This window comes from Anser cygnoides, chromosome 5 (genome assembly GCF_040182565.1).
Source record: "Anser cygnoides isolate HZ-2024a breed goose chromosome 5, Taihu_goose_T2T_genome, whole genome shotgun sequence".
Taxonomy (NCBI): Eukaryota; Metazoa; Chordata; class Aves; order Anseriformes; family Anatidae; genus Anser; species Anser cygnoides.
Window position 1 is genome coordinate 9,386,147 of NC_089877.1, and position 23,878 is coordinate 9,410,024.

Consider the following 23,878-nt stretch of genomic DNA (forward strand, 5'->3'; position numbering starts at 1 on the left):
TTTTGGCTGCACAAGAAAAGCAGATACGAACTCTTTATTACTTTTGCTAGAGATAAAGATGTTAGGTAGAATGGACAGCAACAAATTGGCTTATGAGTTCATTACTTCGCTGTTTATTCAAGTTCTTCTAATTTTTCACAAGTACTTTTGTACTCTACACAATGATAGCTAATATCCAAGTTATTTTTAAACGTAAATTAATCAAATAAAATCACCAACAAGCTGCATCTCAGACTGCTTGTTGCAACCATCCTACGCCTGCATGTCTCCTTTCCTCAGGGCATACGTCCTCATGTTTCCACTCTCACGGCACTGTTATACTCTTTAGAGCATAAACTCTCTGATTAATACCTTGTCTCCTCCAATATACAGAGCAATATCATAGCAATTATTGTATGAATCATTAATAATAGTAGAAATGCTACTCTAGAAAGCAGAATGCAAAGCCTTATACAACACTTGCTACTAAAGGATAGCCATTTGATAATAGTGGGTATATTGAAATAACTATTTTCTCCATTCACACTACATTAAAACTCTTCTCCTTCAAAAATCTGTCAAATACCACAAAATGTATACAAAAACTGACATTTCCAACATGCATCTTTCCCAGTCAATTGCCAATCTCAGTAGATGCAACTATAAAAGACTACTGAGAAATTACTCAACTACAGTAGATGTAAAAAGAAAATTAATTCCTTATATTACTTGAAAACAGTATGATTAACCCTTCATATTCTTAAACAATGAAAATTATAATCATTCTTAGGAAACAATACTGAAATAATAATTGTCAGAGGGCCCTCATACAGCTACACAGGCTTTAAATGCAGCTAATTTCTTAAACTTGATGCTTTTAAAAAGTGCAGTATTTGTATTATAAAAACCTGACAGCATAACTGTGTCTGGTTTTCAAGACATTATTCTACACAAATCTCTTTTTTCGGTAGGTACTTTAGACTGCATATCAACCTTTTACATTCTCTTGAGTAACCCATTAAATCAGATTTTTAAAATAATTTCAATATAAAGTACGTTTACAACGCACAGGAATAGTCTTGTAGTCGGTTTTTGATCTTTTATTTTTTTCCCACACACTTCTGAGTCCTAACAAGAAAAGAGATATTCTAGCAATATGCTCCACACATACATATTGCTTGGCAACACCACCATCTTTCCACAACTACTACTTGATATTCTCTACAAATATTGAACATATTGGTCACTTCTGATCTTCCCATCATGTACAATATTATGGTATTGCCACATTCTCTTTTTTATTTTGTTTGATTGGTTTCAGATATGATCTTGCTTTTGACTCATCTAAAATTAATATTGCTAAGGTTTAACAGCATTTCTTAGAAATGATATATAACTTGTATCTTGATGGCATGATTTAGCTTTCATTGAGACTGTAATTTTCTACCAGATACCATCTCCTTCATACAAAAAATGTTTTTGGTTATCGTAAAAAAAAAAAAAAAAAGTTTAGTTCTCCCAACATGTGCAACATACTACATTAGGAAAGTTTAACATATGTTGGGAAAAAACAAAGGCCTAATACCCTTCACGTAACAGAACTTAACCTGCTGAACAGAAATGAAATGCCTAATGATACAAGAATACTTTGTCTAAAAATAAACAGAAGCTTTTTTCCGTGGGGAAAAAAAAAAATCTGTTTTCAGTGAAACAGAAATTAAATTCAAGGACTCTCCATATCTCAAGGCTGAAAGTGAGAAGACCCTGAGAAGAATGAAACAGAGAAGAGCTCACTGATTGATGCACTTCCACGGCTGTGCAACTCCAACCTAAAAGGATTTGCAACCTTCATCATCAAAGGTAAGGTCAGGTCTCCTACTCTTGAAGCAGAAAATGAAGAAGTGCATTTACAACAACTGGTATACAGTAGTTTATCATAAGAGTGTGTCTTTGAAATTGGATGTGGGAAGTGTGTTTTTTAAATATAGTTTTAAGCATAAGGAATTTTAACGTCTTCACATAGTTTCTGCAGATATTTACTTCTACAACTGGATGTTCTTGTCCTCACACATGTTCCTTAACAGCACATAGCACTGCATTATAACTCTTCTAAGCCTATGGTTGAAGCACAGTTTTTCCAACCTACTACTGGAGTACATTTCAATATGGAATCTTAACTAAAAATAACTTGATATTTATATTTAATGCTTGAATGAAAAAATATCTATTTAAGGTACGGGTTGTTGTCTCTACAATGTCAGCAAATAATATTATTTGAAGTGGAATGTTGTATTTAATATTTAATAACACACATAATGAAAGTGGGTAGAATATTGAAATTTCAGAAATGCCCATCATTCAACTGGTATTTCAGATCAGTGATCTATGTTATCATGATTTAGCTTTACCAAGGAATTAAATAACAGTCAGGTATCAATATACTGTATATTATAGATGGTGAATTTAAATTTCAATTGTTTGTGTCAATATAATCCCAAACACTCCAGTGAAATAATCAACATGAAGAGGATGCTTGATGAAAATCAAGTCTGGAATAATCCAATCAGTGTTGTTTCAAAAGTTAGTGAAGTAATCATTTAGTTCAAAGTCAGAAGTTATATCTTCTAACTCTATCAGCCAAGCTTCCGGTTCATCACAAATGAAGTCCTGCTATAGATCTGATTATCCAAATAAGGACTTTTTTTATTTCCTTAAGAGGTAAATTAGAGGTCAAAGGAGATAAAACTTATGGTATTATCTGATCATCCTTAACATACAAAAATAGCAAAACAATGGTCTTTTAAGACCTAAAGCTAAATCCAATTCATATTAACTTATATAACAAATATATTACAAAAGTAAATTACAAATTTTACTGGCTAGGATGGCATCCAAATAGGAAACCGGTGTTAGTAGGCCACTTATTTTATAGGTTACTAAGTAGCACCTCTTAGTAAAATTTCATCAGCAAAGGAGAATACCACAGAAGTCTCACAGTATCCTGTTTGATGGGTTCATAGTAATTCCATCAACACACAGAAGTTGTACTGCATGGATGCACAGAAGCACAGGTTGCAGGAAGAAATCCAAATTATCTAGCACAAATCTTCATGGTGCTTGCTCACTGCTTATACTGTCTAAATGCAATACAGTGGCCTTTCAAGTAGCTTTTTCTCCCAAGACCAATTCATTATTTAAAATCCATAAACATTAAATTACCAGGCTATCACTCAGATGTAAATATTTACTTATTAACAAAGGTAAGAGCTCATTCATAAATTCCTGGATTAGACATTACATAATGATATCAGTTTATTTAAGACCTAGCTCCTAGCTACAAACATTCATGCAACAAATCAACAGACACAGAAATTTAAATATCATGAATTCTTAGGCTAGTTAAAAAACTTACTGTAGACTAAACCAGTAATCTGACTTAGTTTTGTGAAACCAACCCCCATAAAAACATGTCTTTCTTGTCTTTCTCAATCAGCAATCAGAATTTAGTCTGTCAGAGTTCTGAATTTAATCTAGAGGGAATATTTTAATTACATCAAAACTATAGTTTAAAAAAAAATAGTTATATTCTTTTTAAAAAGACGTCTTTTTATTATAATTTGTGACATCCACTCATCTAACTTATTTTACCATTTGATGTTCTATATTACATCCCAATTAAAAAGAAGCACAATGATAAGAAAAATGTTTTCTAACAGTCTTTTCCATTTTATTTTTTATTTTGATATTATCTGTCTAGGTAGCTTTCTGGAAAATGAAATTTTAGGAAATTATACAATTATATAACGATAAATTGTGTTTTAGAGTTTAATAGCAGCTCTTAGCTTGGCTGACCTCCCTCTTGGGTTTGTTTGAATATCTTTGGCCTGAGGGGTGATAACTTTTTTCTGTATAAAAGTCCACTTTGAGTTGGGTTTTCCATGGGGAAATTCTTGTGAGTCATCTTCTTTGGAGGAATTTTTCAGAGCTCGTCTTATCTTCTGCCGTGAGCCAAGATTGTACTTTTCCTTCATGTCTATTCCATGAAGAAAACGTTTGATGATACGATCTTCTAGAGAATGAAACGAGAGGGCTACTAGGCGACCTCCAGGTTTTAGAAACTTCTCAGCTGTCTTCAGCCCTATAAAGAGCTCATGAAGCTCATCATTTACAAATATTCGCAGGCCTTGGAAAGTTTTGGTAGCAACATGTGTAGGTCTCTGAAGCAAGTCTTTTCGTGCATACAATGCTGATGCTGGAAAAGCACCTGTAATACATTTGAAAAGGTATATGTTAGTATTTTGTTATTTCTACACTGCTAATCTGACATTAATCCACTCATGTATGATGAATTGAAAGGAAAGCATACTTACAACAGAACCCTGAGTAGTGAGCTTCCTTCTTTAAAAGATACATTTCCTGATTTGAATCACCTTTAAAACCCTATTAAACTGAGCTGGCTTGCAGTTGGAGTGTTGTTTTTTCCTATAGGAACTGCTTCCTGAAATGCTTCACAAAGTTAAAATGCAAAATGATAGCTGAAACCAAAACAGGGAAAAATGAAGATGGGCCAGATAAATCCTATACCTTACAACTCAGTATAATCAATGCCAATTAATTGTTTGAGGTGGTTTTATTTATGCTTTTAAGACAAGGAAAAAAAAAAAGGTGGACACAAAATTTTAACTTTTGCCTTCTACATTATTATTCACTTATTCACATGCAGAGATAAAATGAATGTTTTACATTCATTTACATAGAAAATACAATGTTTATCTAGTGGTAATTATCTTTCAATTAATTACTGAAAGCTTAAAATAGATGTCTTATTTTGGAGATAATAATTCTTGACCATTACACCTGTGTTCCTTCAAATGATCACAGAAGTACCTTGAGAAATTTAGAAAATGCAACCGATATTGTTGATTTTTCACGTGTTTGTATAGCAGAATGTGTTAAGGTATGAGTTTTTTGAAGAAAAATCACCACCTTAAATAATTTTGACTGGTGGCACAAAATTCCCTCCTCCTCTTTCCCCAAAGTTCCTACGAGTTATGCAAGTCTCTTTAGAGACTGAAATTTTCATGGAAACTTTAATATAGCATTATTTTATGTATTTTATTCTTGAGTCTTCATTATCGGAGTACAGAGCAAAGAAGAGATTTGATGAATCAAAGGGACTAAAGTGCAAGAGCCTTACAAGATCTGTGAAACCCGAATAAACTTGTAATCTATTATGTAAGTGAATGCAGACATTTTATAGTGGCACATAAATGGAAATAATTATTTTTTGAAAGAAGAGAACCCATTAGAGATAAGGCAATTCATCTGGTATACGTGTATTAAAATGCCTTAATACTATGCCAGTGCTAAACTACAACATAATAAGGCAATGGTTTGAAAGAAATGCAGTTCAAAATCAAGTAATTGATATTCTGCATAGTGAAGTAAAAGAAAGGAGCATGATGCCTCTGAAATAAGTTGATTAAATTCACATTTACAAAAGTGATTGAAAAAAATAATAGAAATATCAAAGTTTTTCTATATTTTTGCCAGTATGCTGGCACAAAATATTGTATTGGTGGAATTCTTCAGAATTTTAAAGGTGAGATTCTACTTATGTCAGAAAACATATGTTCAACATCACAAACACAAGTGATCATCACTGTTAAGCAAAGGGAGAAGCCACTAATGATATATAAAATTGAATCATTATTAACAAAGTTATTATCACGTATGCGATGCATCCAAGGTGCATTTCTGCATACTCTATTTTCCCAAGTACATTCCTTCTCCTCTGACTCTAATGACAAAAGTGCCTGAATTAATTGAAAAACCCCACCGTAGCTGTTCCTTCTTACTGCTGAGTCCTTCAAGACAGAAGAGGCACCAGGATGCACTTCTCCCAATGCACATTACTGCACAGGGATGTGTGGCTTAAACTCTGCTTCACAATTAAAATAGATTTAATCTCTGGGAACTTGGCTCCTCTATCAGGTGCGGACTCTAGGAAAAGTTACATTAGCTACCTACTGTCTTTGAGACCACCGTGTTTTGTAACTTATATAAATCATAAAGGAATACTTACTGATGCCCTAGGAAACCAGCTGACACACTGAGTTTGTGCTACCTAGCACAATATCTATTTCCATATTTTTCGTATATCTAAAAACAGGCTCTGATTTGAAAACGAAACGCTTCAAACAGCCACTGACTACCATTTATGCGTGAAGAAAATTGTCTCTTCGTGCATAATATAATGGCATGCCGTGTGCTGAGCAAAATAAACAATTTTCTTTATACACTTAACCAACACCTACAAATACAAGTAATTTGCTCAGAACAGCCATGTTTAAAATTAGTATGTAATGTATCAAAAGAATACCACAGGACATGCGTATTTCCATAGCATTCACTAAGTGACTAAATCTACATAGCTTCATATTCTCCTTAAGCCCCGTCTTAGGTTTCATTTAGAATCAAATTTTTCTTCAGGAGAATTTCAAGTGGACATATCAGATACTTGGGTATCATTTGGATTCAACTACAAAAGCCATGGATTCTTGACTAAAAATGACAGTTCGTGAAAACAATACCACACAAGTCTCTTTCTTCTTCCAAGCATATGTTTTCAAAAAATGAAAGCATACCTCTCTCTCCTTCCCCCCTTCCAAAACCAAGCCTATTGCCATCATGTTCACTCTACTGAAAATAGCTGTAACTGGAATGAAAAAGCACTGTTTCCATACAAAATATTTCCTACTAACAAGCTAGTGGGTTAGAAAGCAGTATGGTTGTTGTTTTTGTTTTTTCCCCCTCCACTTCAACTGGTATTGTTCTACCAGCTTTATGCAGAACCTCCTTTCTCTTGCCACCTGCTGCAACATTTACAGTTGTGATGTCAAGAACACCAGTTTTACACTTTCAGTTTTGGGCTGTTACTATCAGGAGCTGGTGTTCACCTCTCAAAGCAGATCCACAGAGTTTTTAACTTTATTAAAAATTCATATTTTAGCAGCCTAAGCATTTAAGCAGCCTAAGTACTTTCTAAAAAATACCACTGGTTTTCCGTGGATAAGCTATTTCTGATATTCTAAGAGTATTCCAGCTTCCAAAAGTATCACAGATACAAATGAAGCCAACCCACAAGAGTACAGCATGAAATCTGGATACAAAACTGACTGTGCTTATTTATTGATTGGAAACCTAGAATGAGAACCATTATTTAAATTTCCATGGCCAATCTCACTGGAACTTTAGTAAAATACTGAGTTTTATGTTGTATGTCATCAGAATATCTTTTACTAATCTGAATGGGGTTGATATAAATATCTGTTCTATTTCCAAAATGGTTTTGTAAAACCTAAATGCTAATATTGGTCAGATTTTTAGCAGTTCTGATCACACTGATATTTTGCAATTGAAACACTGAGTAAATAAGCTAAAGAAATTAGATACTCAGGCTACCAGCATGACTAGAACAGTGGCAAGTCTTAAGAAAGTTCTTTCAGGTGTCCTGCCATGGATGTTGAGTGTAAAGTCTTTCTCCAATACTCTTCTATGGCAATTAACTGTGCTTTGAAATATCTGTAAAGTAAATTGGAAAAGTGAGTCCTTGTAATACATGTTTATGAGAAACTCTGAAGAGAATTAAATAAAAACCCTAATATATTCTGCAAGTATAATAAAACCTTACACGCCTCAGGTGAACGTGAGAAAACAGCACAGGAGGACATATATAATGGTACCGAATACTGGTAAAGGATACCTTACCACTGGTAAAGGATACACCAGGAAACTGGTGTAGAAATACAGACACTGCAGTTTTATGCAACCAAAAAGACTAACTAAAACCAAAACATCTTCACGTTCAATGGCCTATTGGTCTGTCTTTAGAGACCGCTATTGACTAATAAATGTAATTTGTGATAGGGATTTCTGTCATACGGGCCTTCATCTTTTTATTAAAGTCAGTAGATACAACCTATGTGACAGGGGTGAAAATTATTTCTACCCCACTCTCAGCCCTCTGGTATAGTTAAATAGAAACCTACTTGTGCTTACTGATGAGGCACAAAATCTATCACCCAGCCCCCTCCAATTGTTGCAACAGTAAAAGAAAATCTTTACTGGTAACAGGCTGCACAATGCACAAAAACATATATATATGTATAAATCTGTATGGGAAGCTTGTAAAATGAATTTCATTCATAAAAACACCATGCTTCCAGCTAGATGACTGGTTTGAAATCCCAGAGAGAGAAATTATCATTTTTAGTTTTGGGATGCCCTTATGCTACTTACACTTTTAAAAATCTAATAGATTCACAAGTTAAAATGTATTGAAATTCTTAAGCTTGTGAATGAAATTAGCAACGTGCTGTGCCTGTCAATATGAACTATTAAAGTCTCCAGAGTGTACAAGAGTGGGAGAGTTTAAAAATTAATTCAGATTGTGCACCTGTTTGCAGGAATCCGTCTGTTGAATTAGCATTGCATTTAATAAGTTTCTGTGACGCATCTAATGTCCTTTTGTCTAGGCTCCCTCAGTACAGTGTTAATTCACACCCATCTGAATTTCAGGCAATATTACAAATTCCAAACTGATAATTAAAGTATATCAGTGTGGAACAATCTGAACAAGACTGACTTTACCCATTAAAGTTTTTTAAATTTTTCACAATTCTTTAGTATCTCACCATCGATTCCTTTCAAGTTAAGTCCAAATGACTACATAATCTCAAAATGACCTGTTAATAGATACCATATTTCGATGCCATTGAGAAAAATAAAACTGTGAAAACAAATGAATAGATAACAAGGTATATTACCCACTAGAAGGAAAAATTGAGCAGTAGTACATAAAAAACATATTAAAATTACCGTCTAAAGAATTTCACTATTTCTAACCAGTTTTCCTGCACATCCAGTTAATACTATCATTTCACAACAGAACTCAAGGAGCTTCAGCAATAGCCATCAGGAAGTACTTCTTAATTGACTTCTACACATCTATTCACAGATCTTCAGTAGAGAACCACTGATCTTTAGTATTTACACAGTGTTCATCATTACAGATAGCTGTGTGAAAATTGTAAACAGTGCGTAGAGTTTGATTGAGCTACAGGAAGAGACGATATTCGCATCAGTGAATTAAAAAATAAAAAATAAAAAAATCCTCCTTTCCCCCTGTGTAAATTGCAGGATCCACAGCTTACTCAGAGAGCTCCTTATTTAAATGGCTCAAAAGCATTTTGGAAAACATTTAGAAAAAAATAAGACAAACCTTTTTTTTAATTTAATTTTATTTTGTAGGACTTTATTCAATGGCACGGTAAATTGAGAGATGACTTTCAGGCTTTATGCCAAGAGTTAGAAGGAATTCTTTCATTGAATTGGAACAAAAGACTGTTCTGTTTAACTAAGAAATCACTTGGATACCTGAGTTAGCCCTAAGCTGTTGTAGGCAATCTTGACATACTAATCTATAATTTTTTCAAGCTGTACCTTAAAACTTTTAACTCTCTCCAATACAAACTTTAGAAATGTCTGAATGATCTGTGACTGTTGTAGAGCCTTTTGTTTTACTTAGTTTTGTTATACTTTATTCTTATCTCCCAATCAATTAACAGCAGCAATACACCTTCTAACTCCCTTTATTGTTTGTTTGTTTCCTGGATAGCATTTCCCTTTTCCGTTCCAGGCTAGTCCAAATCTAACCTGGATTCATTGGGATTCTGGTTATCAGCTGGAACTTAGCACAAAAGTTTAGAGTTCTGGAAAATCTTAAGCCATAGTAAATCATAAGATTTTAGAGAAATACGGATAATATGTGAATTTTCAGATACTCATATCAGTAAAGAAAAAGACACAGATACCCAGCTTCATTGGCTAGACTGTTTACATGTTTTCTAGCTATCTAGCCACAGGCAAAAAAAATGATCCTGTTCTGGAGAAAAAATTATGATCATATAGAGTCTGTAAAGTCTAAAATGCAAGATTTTATTTTTCTAATGAATATATATACATGTATATATATATATATATATTAAGGACTTGACATTTAAGTAATAGGTCATAGAGTTTACTCTGCTTAAGTCTTGAATTAGTCATGGCTTTTTTGTGCTGTCCTATCAAGAGGATTCTGTAGCTGTGATCTCTGGCCCTGTAGCTATGACTTACCTCAATAACTTCATGGATGTAAGTTTGTAGTAGAATATATACTGATGATAAATTGAACAAAATCTATTATAGTTACCAGAAATTTTCTTAACATATTATCTGTTCAAAAACTAGCAAGGATCCACCCTTGGGCTCCTTTACAGGGAAATCAGATTAAAATTGTAAGAAGTTCCACCCAAACAGGGATAAGTATAATAGTCCTAAAATTGTTTTAACTACTTGCATACTTCAAGAAGCACACAAAATACATATTTACTGTCTTAGCAGATATATGTTGGATTCATTTTCTTTGGCGTCTTATCTGATGCATTCCTGATTCACATATCAAGCTGCTCTTCAAATACATCAGAGTTTAAAGTGAGAACAAAAATCCCCTGTTGTTTTCACAGAAAGTGACCGTTAGGTGATGACTCACATGCAACCCATTAAACGTGAAGGGATCTTTGATCAATCTCTTTTATACACTAATAATTTTATTTTTTGAATTCAAGCTAGTTGGCAGAATTATTTTTGAGGTTAGCATGCTGCTTGTTTACAGCATACAACACGTTACATCTTTAGCATAGCAATATGGCTGCTTTAATCTCAATAATGGTATATTTTTAATCAATAGTTGTTTCAAAGAGCATGAGATACATCTGACAACACTAAATTATTACTTCATAAAGTTGATGATAAAGTTGATAAAGTTGATGATCATTTTAGAAATGCAAATTCTTAGGTTTTATTAAAGACTCATATATTCTTTAATATTATTTATTCCCCACATTCATTATCTCTACTACACATTTACAACAGGGGCTTATAATAGCTAGCAGTGTCTTCAGGTCCTGTAATCGTATCAGCTAGACTTTGGGCCTGGTTTAAAGTGGACATTTTGCTCAAGTATTCTGGTTTATACAACTCAAAGCCTTTTAATTTCTTTGTGATCCTAAAGCCATTAAAAGTAAGTCCCTATTAAACTTCTTAAGCTCACTAAGGTAGGCAATAAGATATATTAATCACTAATTATCACAATTATTAATCACTATTCTATTAGTTATCACTAATTATATTTTTTTTAAATAAAGTTACAGTTTAAGTAGAATAGAATAGTTTAGTTGGAAGTGCCCTACAAAGATCATCTAGTCCAACTGCTTGACCAATTCAGCGCTAACCAAAAGTTAAGGCATATTGTTAAGGGCATTATCCAAATGCCTCTTGAACGCCGACAGGCACGGCACATCAACCACTTGACTAGGAAGCCTTTTCCAGTGTTTGACCCTCACGGTAAAGACATTTTTCCTAATGTTCAGTTTGAAGCTCCCCTGTAGCAGCTTTTGTTGTACTTGTGCTTCCTGTCATCGATCACCAGGGAGAAGAGATTGGCACCTCCCTCTCCATTTCCTCTTCTCAGGAAGAATACATATTTTTATGAAAACAATATATTTTTAAAGCCTTCAGGATACAGATAAAATTTGTAACACTAATCTTTACTAAATGTTAAATTAGGATAGCCATCTTAAAGGTCTATAGCTAAAGGAGTCAACAATTTAGGGTATTTTGTGACAAGACCCAGTCATTTTAATTTCTTGGTTAAATTAAAAATAAATAAATAAATAAATAAATAAATACAGCCTTATATTTTAGATTGTTAAGGCACAGTATAAGTATCTTATATTTTTGTTTGAAAATTTTCACTCGAGAACACAAATGTGAAGGTTCTCCATGTGAGCACAGCTCCTGTCTAACTAGATTTTGTTCAAGTTGTTTACAGTGAAGAGCAAGTAAGATGAAGTGTTTCAATAGGCGCTTCAGGCTGATCTAGTTGGCATTCACAAGGTGAAGCAAGCTACGTATTGCTTTACTTTTTGCTTCCTCATTCTTTAAGCAGAGAGAATGAATCTAATTTCATTCATAACTGGAAACTGCCATAGTACTTCCCCTCAAAATTTTAAAATGTAGAAATTTAAAACAAAGAGATGCATATGACGTATCTATTTGAATGCTTATCAATAGCTGGGACAAAGAATTCCCTAGGCTGCTGTCATTCTGTGTTTCAACTTCGTTGACAAAATGATAAATCACTTCATGTAAAATCTATTATTAAACTAATCGGTGAAATACAGTATAAGAAGTGGGATATTACGGGGGAAAAAAAGGAGAGCTGACATCAGAGCAGAATAGGCAGGATTAGATCCTGCATGATTTCAAGTACAAATAGATCCCTCTGGGACTTTGGGGATTAATATTTTTTCTCTCTCAGCCACTGTGAAGAATTAATGAGGCTACCTGCAACAATGCTTGCAAGCTGCTGAGTTCTGGTGATGGGATATATGCTGCGTGCCTGAACGATGGCTGAAGCGATTTTCTTGGCGTGCCTCTCCTCCCCGTATGTTCTCAGGATGGACGCAAGTGCCTGTTGATCTAAAGCATTCACAACATCAGCAGCAGTGGGCATGTCAGGGTACCTACGCACAAGAAGAGCCAATTAGTTCACTGACGTCAGTTTTCATTGACAAGAGGTGAAGCTTCATAGCACTGAGACATAAAGTCAAACACACACACTGCATACAAGTGCCTTTGAGGTTTTCAAGTAAGAGACAGCAACCCTATGAAAACAGATCTCGTTTGTACCTTTTAAATCCTATTTTTTGCTACTTTAAATAGTTTGTTCCTTAACATCAATTAAAACAGCTGAAACTTCTAAGTACAATCATAAACTATGCCTAATGAGTTTACAGGAATAAATACATTTCAGTATCATGTTAAAATGGAAATGCTGTGTGACTGTTCCTATTTAGACATCTTTAGAATATAAACTTGTCCCTTCTGGGTTCATTTAGTCACCTTGCATTATATGTTGTTTTTTATTTGGAACTGATCTCAAAGATATTTTCTTTCACATCTCCTGCTATGAAAACAACTGCTTATGAAAACAGTTTAACTTTACTTTTCACGAAAAGGTGTAAGAATTTATATCCAAACATTGTTTTGAGAGAATTCAAATGAGATAATACTGCAAATGAAAGGAACTGTTAGAATTGAAATGGTATAAGTCGTACATATTTATTTATTTTTAAATTGTGTCACTATGCTATTGAAACAGTTCAAAGTATTTTATGAAGATCACAGAAGTGTTTACTAATGTGGAGAAAACATATAACCTACTTAATAAATTCTCTTCTAAAAAGACACTAACATGCAGAATATTTTTCAGGCATTCATTACTCTCCTGCAGTATCTTATAAAAGATAACAAAACTTAGAAATCAGAGGCAAGGAGTACCATAGCAACAACTGTAGCGGAAGGTTTTTGTTATGCCACAAGTAGCCTTTGTTCTTATATACTGTTATACATATGTATCCTCATGATGCAAATACAAGCCACAAGTTCAGACTTTTGAAATCAGAGGGCTAAATCCCAGTAGGATCACGTGAGCTTTTTATACAAACTGGAAAAAGGCAGCATCTTGAAATTTGCTGTGTTAAGACTTAAATGTTAATGTGTTAAGACAATTGCTTAGAAACAGAGGCTTCCATAGTCTTCACATATGCTCTATGTGAATAATGAAAGATCAAATGACATTTCTTAAGACTACAGGTTCATCAAAACACAAGGCAAAGAAATGTTCATTCTCTTAGTAATGCATTATACAATTACTGCCATCATCTATAAAACACAGGTCTTTGTCTTTTCACATGAAAACCACAATGCTATATTAGGCATATATTAGGCCGTTAGAAGATGAAAACTGCTGCATAAGTAGAAAATAACATTATGCCATTGAAATTCGTGCTCTTCAATGAACTCAACACCAATTCTGATCATTTAAATAGAGATCGCTTATTTAGCAATTGATAACTTCACAATTAAGTAAGCTTGATGTGCCTCCTACACAATGTGAAAGGAAACCTCCAAGACTACTAAGGCAAGCTTGCAATACCTAACGGATTTTAATTGGCAGCTGCCATGAATGGGATTTCTAGTTGCTCTTTTGTTTTGTTTTGATTTTTTTTAAAGTTACTTTATACTCCTTTTGCAGAGAAGTAACTGGGTCAGATGGCCGTTGCAGAAAGGAGGGAAGTTACTTCTTCCCTGACAGCGCAACCAAACACGGTCAAGCAGACATTCCACAAACAGAAAGTGTAGCAAAAAAGGAAAGTGATTGCAGTAAAGAATTGTGAGCCTGCAGATCACATAGTCAGAGAAACTGCAGAAATAGAAGGAAGACAACAGGCCTCAACTTAAAAAAAGCATGGTAGGCTTCATAGGAACCATGCAGACCATACCGGTCTTGAGGCAACCCAGCCACACATCGAAGAGAGAAAAAATATATTTAACAGTCTGCCTTTTGCACTAGCTTCCCAATTAAGGGAAAAAAAATTCTAATTAATATTCTAATTTATTTTTTTTTAAGCCTCCGATCTTCCTTGCGAAATTCAATACAGAAAGAGAACAAGGAAGTATACCTCAAGGCTCTAGGTAACTCGGTGTCCTGTCAACATATTTGGCAGCTTTTTTTGCTCTCCACAATGTTATCAGAAATCTATGTCTTACAGTAAAAGCTGTCCCTGTAACTGTATACCATACACACTAAAAATGTAAAATTTTAGTGATAGAGTTAAGAAATCATTATTGGTTTAATTAGTTTAATCATCACTGTAACATTCCTCTTATCTAAAGAAGAAAAAGAACATAACCAGGATTTTAAGTATTAAGACTGAAAAAAAGCTTTGTGGCATAAGATATACAGTATATTTGTGCAAAATTAGATGTGGTTTTATGATGGCCATTCTCTAGCTTAAAAGGAAATGACATGCACACGTACCTGTCACCATCCATCCTCATGTCCAGAGGTCCATCCTTCTGCAGGGAAAAACCTCTTTCAGGTGTATCAAATTGCATAGAAGAACAGCCAGCATCCAAGAGAACTCCATCTAGAGTCCCTGGCTCAACTCCAGATGAGATTAGCAAAGCCTCTGACTGGCTAAACTGTCCTAGAAGAGCTCGAATCTGTTTCCTGTAAGAAAATCACAAATAAAAAGCCTCAATTTTAACAGTGCAGTGCTCTCCTCTTGTATAGCAGCAATTAGATAGTAATGCTCACTTGTCTCTTAAGCAATGGGACTATTCCCAAAGTAATAGTTTAGGTACATTTCACATGCCAGCACGCAGAACCGATCCAACCCACTCATCAGTAGCTGCTTAAGTTTGTCTTCCTTCCTGCTTAACCTCAAAGTACTCCAAATGCTCACAAAAAAATCAGAAACCTGACTTCAATTTCATTTCTCCACATGGGGGAAATCAAAGTGACGTCTTCAACATTTGATGGGAATGCCCTGACCACTCTGGAATCTCCTGCTCTGGGCATGACTCTTAGTTAAGTGCAGAAAAGAAGGTACGTTTCTTGGACCTACAGGAAACGCTGACAAGATGGAATATGACTGCCAAGCCTTGTGGTTAATACTTATTTGCTAGGAAAAAAATCCTTGGTTCTTGCTGTGGGACAAACACTTGTTTAGGGAACATGTTGATTCAAAAACAGGCAAAATTAGGTGCACTGGATCATAAGCAGATAAAACATTTCAGTGTAGGCACCTGAACACTGGTTAGAGCAGAGTTTTACATATGTTTTTGTGCTCTGCATTCTTCTTTCTTAACCTTTAAGGTGTTTCTTGCTTAATATTTCTGTACTGGAGAGAGAAAGTAAAAAAAAAAAAAAAACATCTCTGAGGCGCCCATCTCTTTCTTGCAAGTGTGTCTAAGCACATGCTTTTGATTCTGGTCTATTATAAGGTGACCTACAATTAAACCACTTATTTACTCATACATTGTCAAAAAAACAATTTCACAAAGATTTAAGAATGTTAACCAGTATGCTGCTGCACTTTTAATCAGTACCAGGAAAAAAAAAAAAGGGCAAAAAAACCAAACCAACCAACCCACTGACCAAATACATTTCTGCCCCTAAAAAGAAGCCACTGACTCCACATCAGAGTTTTGGTAATAGTTTGAGGACCTGGAGCTCCTCAGCCCCATGGACTAGTGCTCCAATTATTACAAGGCCAGCTAAGTTAACTCACATCATTGTCAGAGTTCCATGGGCAGCAGAACGGATGGAGAGCGCAATTCTTTGCTACAAAAGAACAGCTGCCTCTATCTCTTTTGAGATGTCAACATTACTGTTATTTTGGAAAACAAACAAAGAAACAAAAAACAACCAACACGCTTTTTCAAAAAATCAGCTTCAGTCTAATCCTTCTTTCAGGTCAGTTTAAGATTCACACAACTGGCCTTACAACAACCTAGTTGACTCCAGAGACTACCGTTTTAAGAGAGTGCATGAACAGAGAATCAGAAGTACTTTTGCACACATCCAATTGGAGTAAGTAAGAATATGCTATGAAGGAAAAAAGAGAAAACATTCAATTCAAAGGAAGAAGCTATGAGCACACAACCATATGGAGGAACATTTAGGTATATAGTGGTATCCTCGTTAGAGTAGAAGGAATCAACTTAGCACAGAAACTGGGAAATACCTTGAGTGAATGAATTTCATGAGGGATATCATGATCACACATGCAAATGTCTGAATTGACTACTGCCCAGTACATAATTAAATGCAACTATTCAGCTTAATAAGAACTGACAGTTCCTAAAAAGCACTATTATCTACTTAACATAGTTTAATTTTAGCCAAATAGTTACAGCTTTGAGACTACATTTCCCTTCAATACAATACAAGGAATTTTCTTGGAAATCTGCACTTTGTCCAACGGGGCAGTGTTTCTAACTTTATAACTTGAATGAAGGAATGAACTTTACAATTCTGTATGTGGGAGATGAAAATGAATGAGATCTGGAAAAAAATATAAATTGCCATTGTCTAGTTCCTCTGACAGTAGTCCATATTGGTGGCTATGAAACAGTGCTGTATTGTGCTACTAGTCATTCTGAAAAATTATTTTGAACTACATTCATATCTTGCTAGAAATTTGGTTATATTTCTTTAAAGAAATCATGCATATGTGGACTGCCAATCCTTTGTGACTACGAAAAGGTAATTAAACGGGCATATTTGATTTAAGTTGAAATTTACAATTTAGGAGATAGATGCTTAATCTGGAAAATGTTTTGGCGTTCACAAATAAAGACAGGAAAAAAAAAAAAAAAAGATTGACATTTTGGTGTCAGCCTTCAGCTGCATGAAAATATACCCTCCTGTTTGTTATACACTTCATTTTGTATCAATAGTGGATACAGGTCTGTTGGTCAATTTAAATCTTTACTAAAAGCAGATGCTTTTCATGACATTATAATGACTATATTAAAACAACTGGTCAGTTCTCTGAATTCCTCTTACTTTGTGAATCCAAAGAAACAACTTTAAACACCTTGGGTATCTCAAAACATTTTAATTAATCGAACCAAGTACACGGGTATGAGCAATCATTTATTACCTTATGAAAACAAATACAGATACCAACTCTTTTTTTCCATAGGATGGTAACAATGATGATAGTAATGATAAGGACTAATCTATTAGATGATGAGCAAGACATTTATTTAAAGAACAGTATTTCATCAAGCACTGAGAAGCATTTATTAGAACATAATAAAGCTCTTCCCTTGTCTACCATGCCTCTGTTCAAATCATAACTACCTGCTATGCACAATTTTCTCCAAAAACGTTTGATTTTGTCAATTCCTTCTACCTTCAGATTTTTGTTTACATAGCCTGTAAGTTTTATTTCCAAAATAGCCTCAAATAAATATTCAAACAAATAAAACTGCATACACTACTCTAAAAAGTGTTTCCTACAGTCACAGGCCTTTGGCTCTCCCAAGGAATGAGGAAATTCTTTACACTTTTTTTTTTTTCCAGTGGTCCAATGTTTAGTTTGTGCATTAGTGGATTTATATTCCATGACCACACTTACCTAGAGTGCAAATCTGTCCATTATCCCCTTTGTCTTAATATACTGCAAAAACAGTGCTTACTGGAAATAGCAGGAAAGGTAAAGTAAGGAACATCCCTAAATATCAGATAAAATAGCCAAGTTCATGGTTAAGAAGCCTGAGAAAAGTATGCATATCCAAACATTACAGACCAAGACTGAACGGAGTGGGGGAGATTGCAGGTAGTCTTGGGGATACTAAAAAAAGCTGTCAAGACAACAAGGATCACAAAGAGAACATTTTAAGCATTGTAAGTGATCTTAGAAGGTTATAGTCTAACCAAAACCAATTGTCTCTTGCTTAAGAGAAAAATATTTAAACTTGGTACTTGAACACCACTTTACATATTCCAAGTATTTTAGAAACATAAAACCACTATGAAGAGCTTGTAGCCCCAACCTACAAATGGAGAAATAAGATGTAAAAGGTTTAACACTGAGTGACTTGAGTATATTTAGAAAGCAAAGACAATTAGATTGTGGTCTGAGGATGTAAAAAGCAGACAATACTCATCATTTTATTTTTTTTTTTAACATAATTGTAAATTTTGGTAAATTTCCCACTGTTGCCATCAAGCAGTCTTCTCAAAATATTCAGCATGCTCATTCTCCAGGAATGTAAAGGAACACTGGGGACACGTGGACAACCTAAGTCAATTTTAAAAATAATAAAAAGTTATTTCATCTGCTATGTAAGTTCTTGGGGGCCCTAATGGATTTTATTGCATAACAACCTCAAGAGCTTTCAGATTTCTTGTACTGTTTGCAATAGTTTAAAAATAAGACACAACCTCAGGTTCAAGACCCTTTGTTCAGATCATAACACAGTATTTTATTATTATTTATACTATGACACATAGCATTGTAATTCTGACAGACGGTACTGGATTCACAGTTCTCATTTCTATGAAAGAACCAAATCAGAAAGAGAGAAGAGTTCAAAGACTAACGTATTTCAGGCTCTTCCGCTTTCAGTTAATCTCTGGCATTTTACAATGCTTTATAAAAATATTTCTTATTTCACTCAACTGAGAGGGATGTACGCAGAAGAAAAAGTAAAGCATGAATATAACTTTTACAAAATAAACAGAGAAAATCTTTTCTCATATCTAGTTTCTCTGAGTTGTCACAGAGGTTGCTGTGACATCAATCACAAGTAATTTCACAGAAAACCGTGATTACGCTTTCATGGTGCTTCAGCAGTTTTTTATGTGCATATAACAATACCTGCTCTTGATCTTTCACCACTGCTACCCTTACAAATTCTACATATGAATACACACAATGGCAGGAAGTGATGAACCCTTGCCTGCAGCAAAAGCTACTGTCTACTCAACCAGAGTAAATGGTTTCTTTGAGAGAATTGAAAATAAATAAATAAATAAATAAATAAATAAATAAATAAATAAATAAATAAATAAACTTTTCAGCTAACTCTTGCCAATGCACAACAGTTGAGGAGACCAATCCGGTACTTTGATTTACTAACTCTATGGAGACTGCCAGCAGGGGTACCAATTAGCACCAGCTGTAATGAGGACATTGGTACAGACCTGGTTTGATAGCATTGACTCACTTCACCTAGGTCACTCAACAGCTGTCAGACAACTGTGAATGACTTCTACTCATTGCTGCTCTGAACCAGACACTTAGAAGCAAAAGATGAAGCACACCATTTGTAAATCCCTGGAACATTCACCATCCCACCTAGGAATTGTTATGAGTGTTACTCTGCTTCAGTGCAACCCCCCTCTCTGTATATGTGTCTCTATATTCTCTAAAAAAACTTTATATTAACTTTGGCAAATGGAAGTTGACACAGTGTTCATGTTTGCAAACAAAAAACAGTAATTAAAAAATTACATATAGCAACTTATAAAGGAACCTTGTCATTACATTTCCAGCTTTATTGTGTATCTATTTGAGAACTAACAGTTCAGTCTAGGTTGGCTTTTGGATTACAAAACTAAAAAAACAAATCACCACCACTGATCTAACAAAGACCTGAAAATGGGAAGAAGCATGTGTGGAAAACAACTTGCATAGAACCAAGGAAGTTCATATTTTCAAATTTCAGAGAGATAATCACAATTTTGTTGTGCATGTGGTGATCACAGGAATGTCGCTTTTAAGTTTTCAACAGCTAGTGAACATTTATATACCATTTGCTCTGACTTAAGATTTGGGAAAAATTAAAAGATGTATGTACATTGTAGAAGTTAAATACTTCTTTCCATATACATTGAAGACATCACACAGACAAAAGCAAACAAAAACCCCTTTTATGTTAACCTGCAGAACACTCAGTATCTTACACTGTCAAAACTAGTATACCAAAGATGATTACACTTGCTTTTCTCTTTCTTCATGTCAGTTGCCCTTCTTCCACCTCTCATACAGCCTCCTATTCAATCCATTATGAAACTAGTTATTTGCTGCTTTAATTGCTCTCCTATAGCTTCCAACAAACCTTCTCTCCTTCATATCTAACCAACAGATTCCATAAAATGATGTTATCTTGGCTCCTCATGTCTCATTTAATCCAGACACCAAAAACTGAGTCTAATGTCCTCTCAGACATACCCGTAAGAAATTTCAGGATGCCTGAAAACAGATTGCTCATTATTTTAAGGTTCATTTTCACTTTTACCTAAAGTATCCATTCCACTATTGTGTCCAGCAACACATTTTTAGTCAAAAATACTGCCCAATATTGAAGGAACCATAAATACTGCTTTAAATAAAGGAAAATATAAACGTATTTAAACAAAAGTATATCAAAGATGATTTCCATACAATACATCAGAAATCTTACCATAGTAGACTTTTTTTTTTAAATGAAAGATGATTATATTCAAACCAGTCAAAACAAAATATAAAAAAGTAAATTACTAATGAACAATGTTAATCTCTGGCTAAATTAAAGATTAAGGAAGTAATTTCTTTCAGGGCAAATGGAAAACTAATAGAATAAGACTGGTGATTATTTAAGCAAATTTCAAAATCATATGCCTCACCAAAATTTGAGAAAAATATTTTTATGTTTCTTAAGTAACACAAAGTTTTGCTGAGTAATAGGAGAAAATTATACTATTTTATGCAATTTGCAGCTAGCCAGAGGTAAAATCTTTGTTATAAGATATGTAACTTTTTGTTATGCACGCCACCTTTATTACATAATATACATAAAATATGTAATACGTTGTCATCTTTCAGATGTGCCAAGGAAACCAAACCATTAGAACAATTTGCTTTTCATTCATGGGACCTGACAGTTCAGAGAATAAACTACCAGCCATCAGAAGAATCATAAATCTTTCTCTGACTTTACATTGCACTACCTGGGGGATTTTATTTTGAGATATACTTCAGGTTACCATTCACATCAATCAGACAGCCTAGTTTACAAGGTTCACTGGACATAATGTAAAACCAGTTGAATACCTCCATCATCATCTCGGATCTACCAAACACTCATTGTGACCCTCAGCTTCATTAACACTGACTTTAAAGCTAACCAGCTTCCTTTACACTTCTGCTGCATTTTGTACTAGTCTTCATTCCCTCTCCTGTTTGCCTCACATAACCTCCATGGAACACAGTGCAGCACAAATAAAGAAAAAGACAGAACATGGACTTGAAGTTAGAAACCACTGGCTGGGCAAAACAGTGAATCAGGTGGCCAAAACACCAGATGAACTTTCAAAAATGCTCAACCACCGTGGTTCTACTTCCATTCCAGCACAAGTGGACAGTATAAAGCATAATTCTGAAATAAGAAAAGACTTACCATAATAATTTTAATAGCCAACAAAACCACACAAGCCCATCAGATCCAATAGGTATTTATTACATAAAACAGTCAAGCTGACTCTTATTTCAGATCTCCTGATAACTATAATTACTTTAATAATTACTGCAAGAAGATTTGATGGTCTTGCAGCATTTCTACTAGCAGTTTACACAATCACTTTTAAAGGGCGAATGCTCATCTCATTACTCAGTTCTATTTCTAAGAGCATTTTTCACTTTAAAAAAAAAAAGTTAGTAAAGTAACATTTGAATTAATAAATCATCTTACACATTATTTCCCCATTCACTAGAACCTTAGAAAGATATTTTTATAAAACTCTCCTGTCCAGCCCCACAAACCCACACAAAAATTCATGCTTTCATTAAAGACACAATACTGCTTCACTGAACCGAAACAAATTTTGCTACTGGCCTTAGAATGAAGAAAAGTTACATTTAATTCAGTTGCCAAAATCCTGTAGAACATGGAAAGAATTTCTGCATGTATTCCAGAATATCCTGTATTCTGGATAGGGTGATAGGTACAAATCAACCTTAGAAACATTAGAGCTGTGTAGAAACATTTTTTAGCTCATTAATATAAGAATATTTAAAACTGTAGCAAGAATAACTGTAGATACATTTTTTTCAAAATGCATGGAATGAGCAGATCGTATCAACTAGCATTCCCAGTGCTAATGCCCTATCTCCGTGGAATCTGAACCTATATTCAAGGTTTGAGACTAGGGACAAGGGACGGAAACAGTTTTATCATTCAGTGAGGTTTACTGATCAATTACTTACTGATCATTTGGGATCAGCTAAGGATAATGACCAAAATACCATATATTAAATGTTATGGTTTTAAACAACAAGAACTTCTCTATGTTAAACAATTTCTTCAGAAGTGTACTTTCCCTACTAACTGCTTTGCCTCCATGCAATATTTTGGTTTGTGCTGTCTAAATATATTTCTACCCTACCTTACAGTAACTAACTGTTCTCTGCATAAAAGGGATATTAATGAACAAGGCATTTTTACACATAATAGAATATGAGATCAAGTTATTTTTTCTAGCAAAGAAAATTAAATCATTAGTGTTCAGTGCTTTCTCCTCATAATGTGCTCATAATTTCAGAAATATATAGTAATCTGTTCATAAACAAAAGATTATAGAGAAAGTGCAGAATAATTGTGTAGTCAGTTTATAAGATTAGAATATAGCTATCCAGCTTCCAAGAGTATTCATTCATTAGTTGAACAAAAGGTTTTGTTTTTTGACATTTATCTGCATATAAAACATGAACTTGAAGTTAACAGGATGTACACTGATGATTTAAAAAGCAACATCCAATGAACTGTCAAAAAGGCTACTCCTACCTACACCCACACATTCAATTGTTTTAAAATGACTCCTATTACAATTCGATTTACATTTTGTGACTGTTATAAAAACAGAGACATACAGCATGTAAAAAGTACCTCTTTATCCTCCCTGCAGAACCAAATCATAAATGTAACTATTGTTAAATTTTCTTTAGCTAACAAAGCAAATTTACACAAAATTTTTCCACATCATAAATTCTGGCATTCATGGAGAGGGCTTGCTCAAGATTGTGCACAATTGTTGCTTTGACAGACCTGCTGCTACTGATACTTGGAATATATTTGTATAGCCTTTGCCTTGTTAACAAAATATGAGTCTAGACCTTGAGACTCCATGGTAATACTATGACATAATAAATGGAAAAACAATCTGAGCCACAGAAGCTTTTTATTTTATTTTTCTTAATTGTTCAGCAGCTGACAGTATTGGAGCGGCGTGATAAAGCCTTACAGAATTTTTATTTCTTTTGACAAACTATTTCTTTGTTTGACATGGTAGTTTAAACCCTAGAACACTAACGGTGAATACATCTGGCATCAAGAACTGATTACAAATGAAACAAGTAACTTTTTCTTCCCACCTGTCAGTCTTATCTAAGCT

At 34.2% G+C, this 23,878-nt stretch overlaps 1 protein-coding gene across 2 annotated transcripts in view; it reads right to left on the bottom strand.

The window, feature by feature from the left end:
* Nucleotides 1–1,469: 1,469 nt before the first annotated feature.
* Nucleotides 1,470–23,878, bottom strand: part of METTL15 (methyltransferase 15, mitochondrial 12S rRNA N4-cytidine) — a 94,406-nt gene continuing 71,997 nt past the window's right edge. For both annotated transcript variants that reach the window (XM_048052012.2, XM_013177768.3), the window contains exons 4-6: nucleotides 14,969–15,160; nucleotides 12,430–12,608; nucleotides 1,470–4,243 (exon numbers count right to left, since the gene is read on the bottom strand). In XM_048052012.2, the coding sequence (XP_047907969.1) occupies nucleotides 3,798–4,243; nucleotides 12,430–12,608; nucleotides 14,969–15,160 (817 nt within the window). In that variant the 3' untranslated portion in view covers nucleotides 1,470–3,797. The remainder of the gene's footprint in view (nucleotides 4,244–12,429; nucleotides 12,609–14,968; nucleotides 15,161–23,878) is intronic.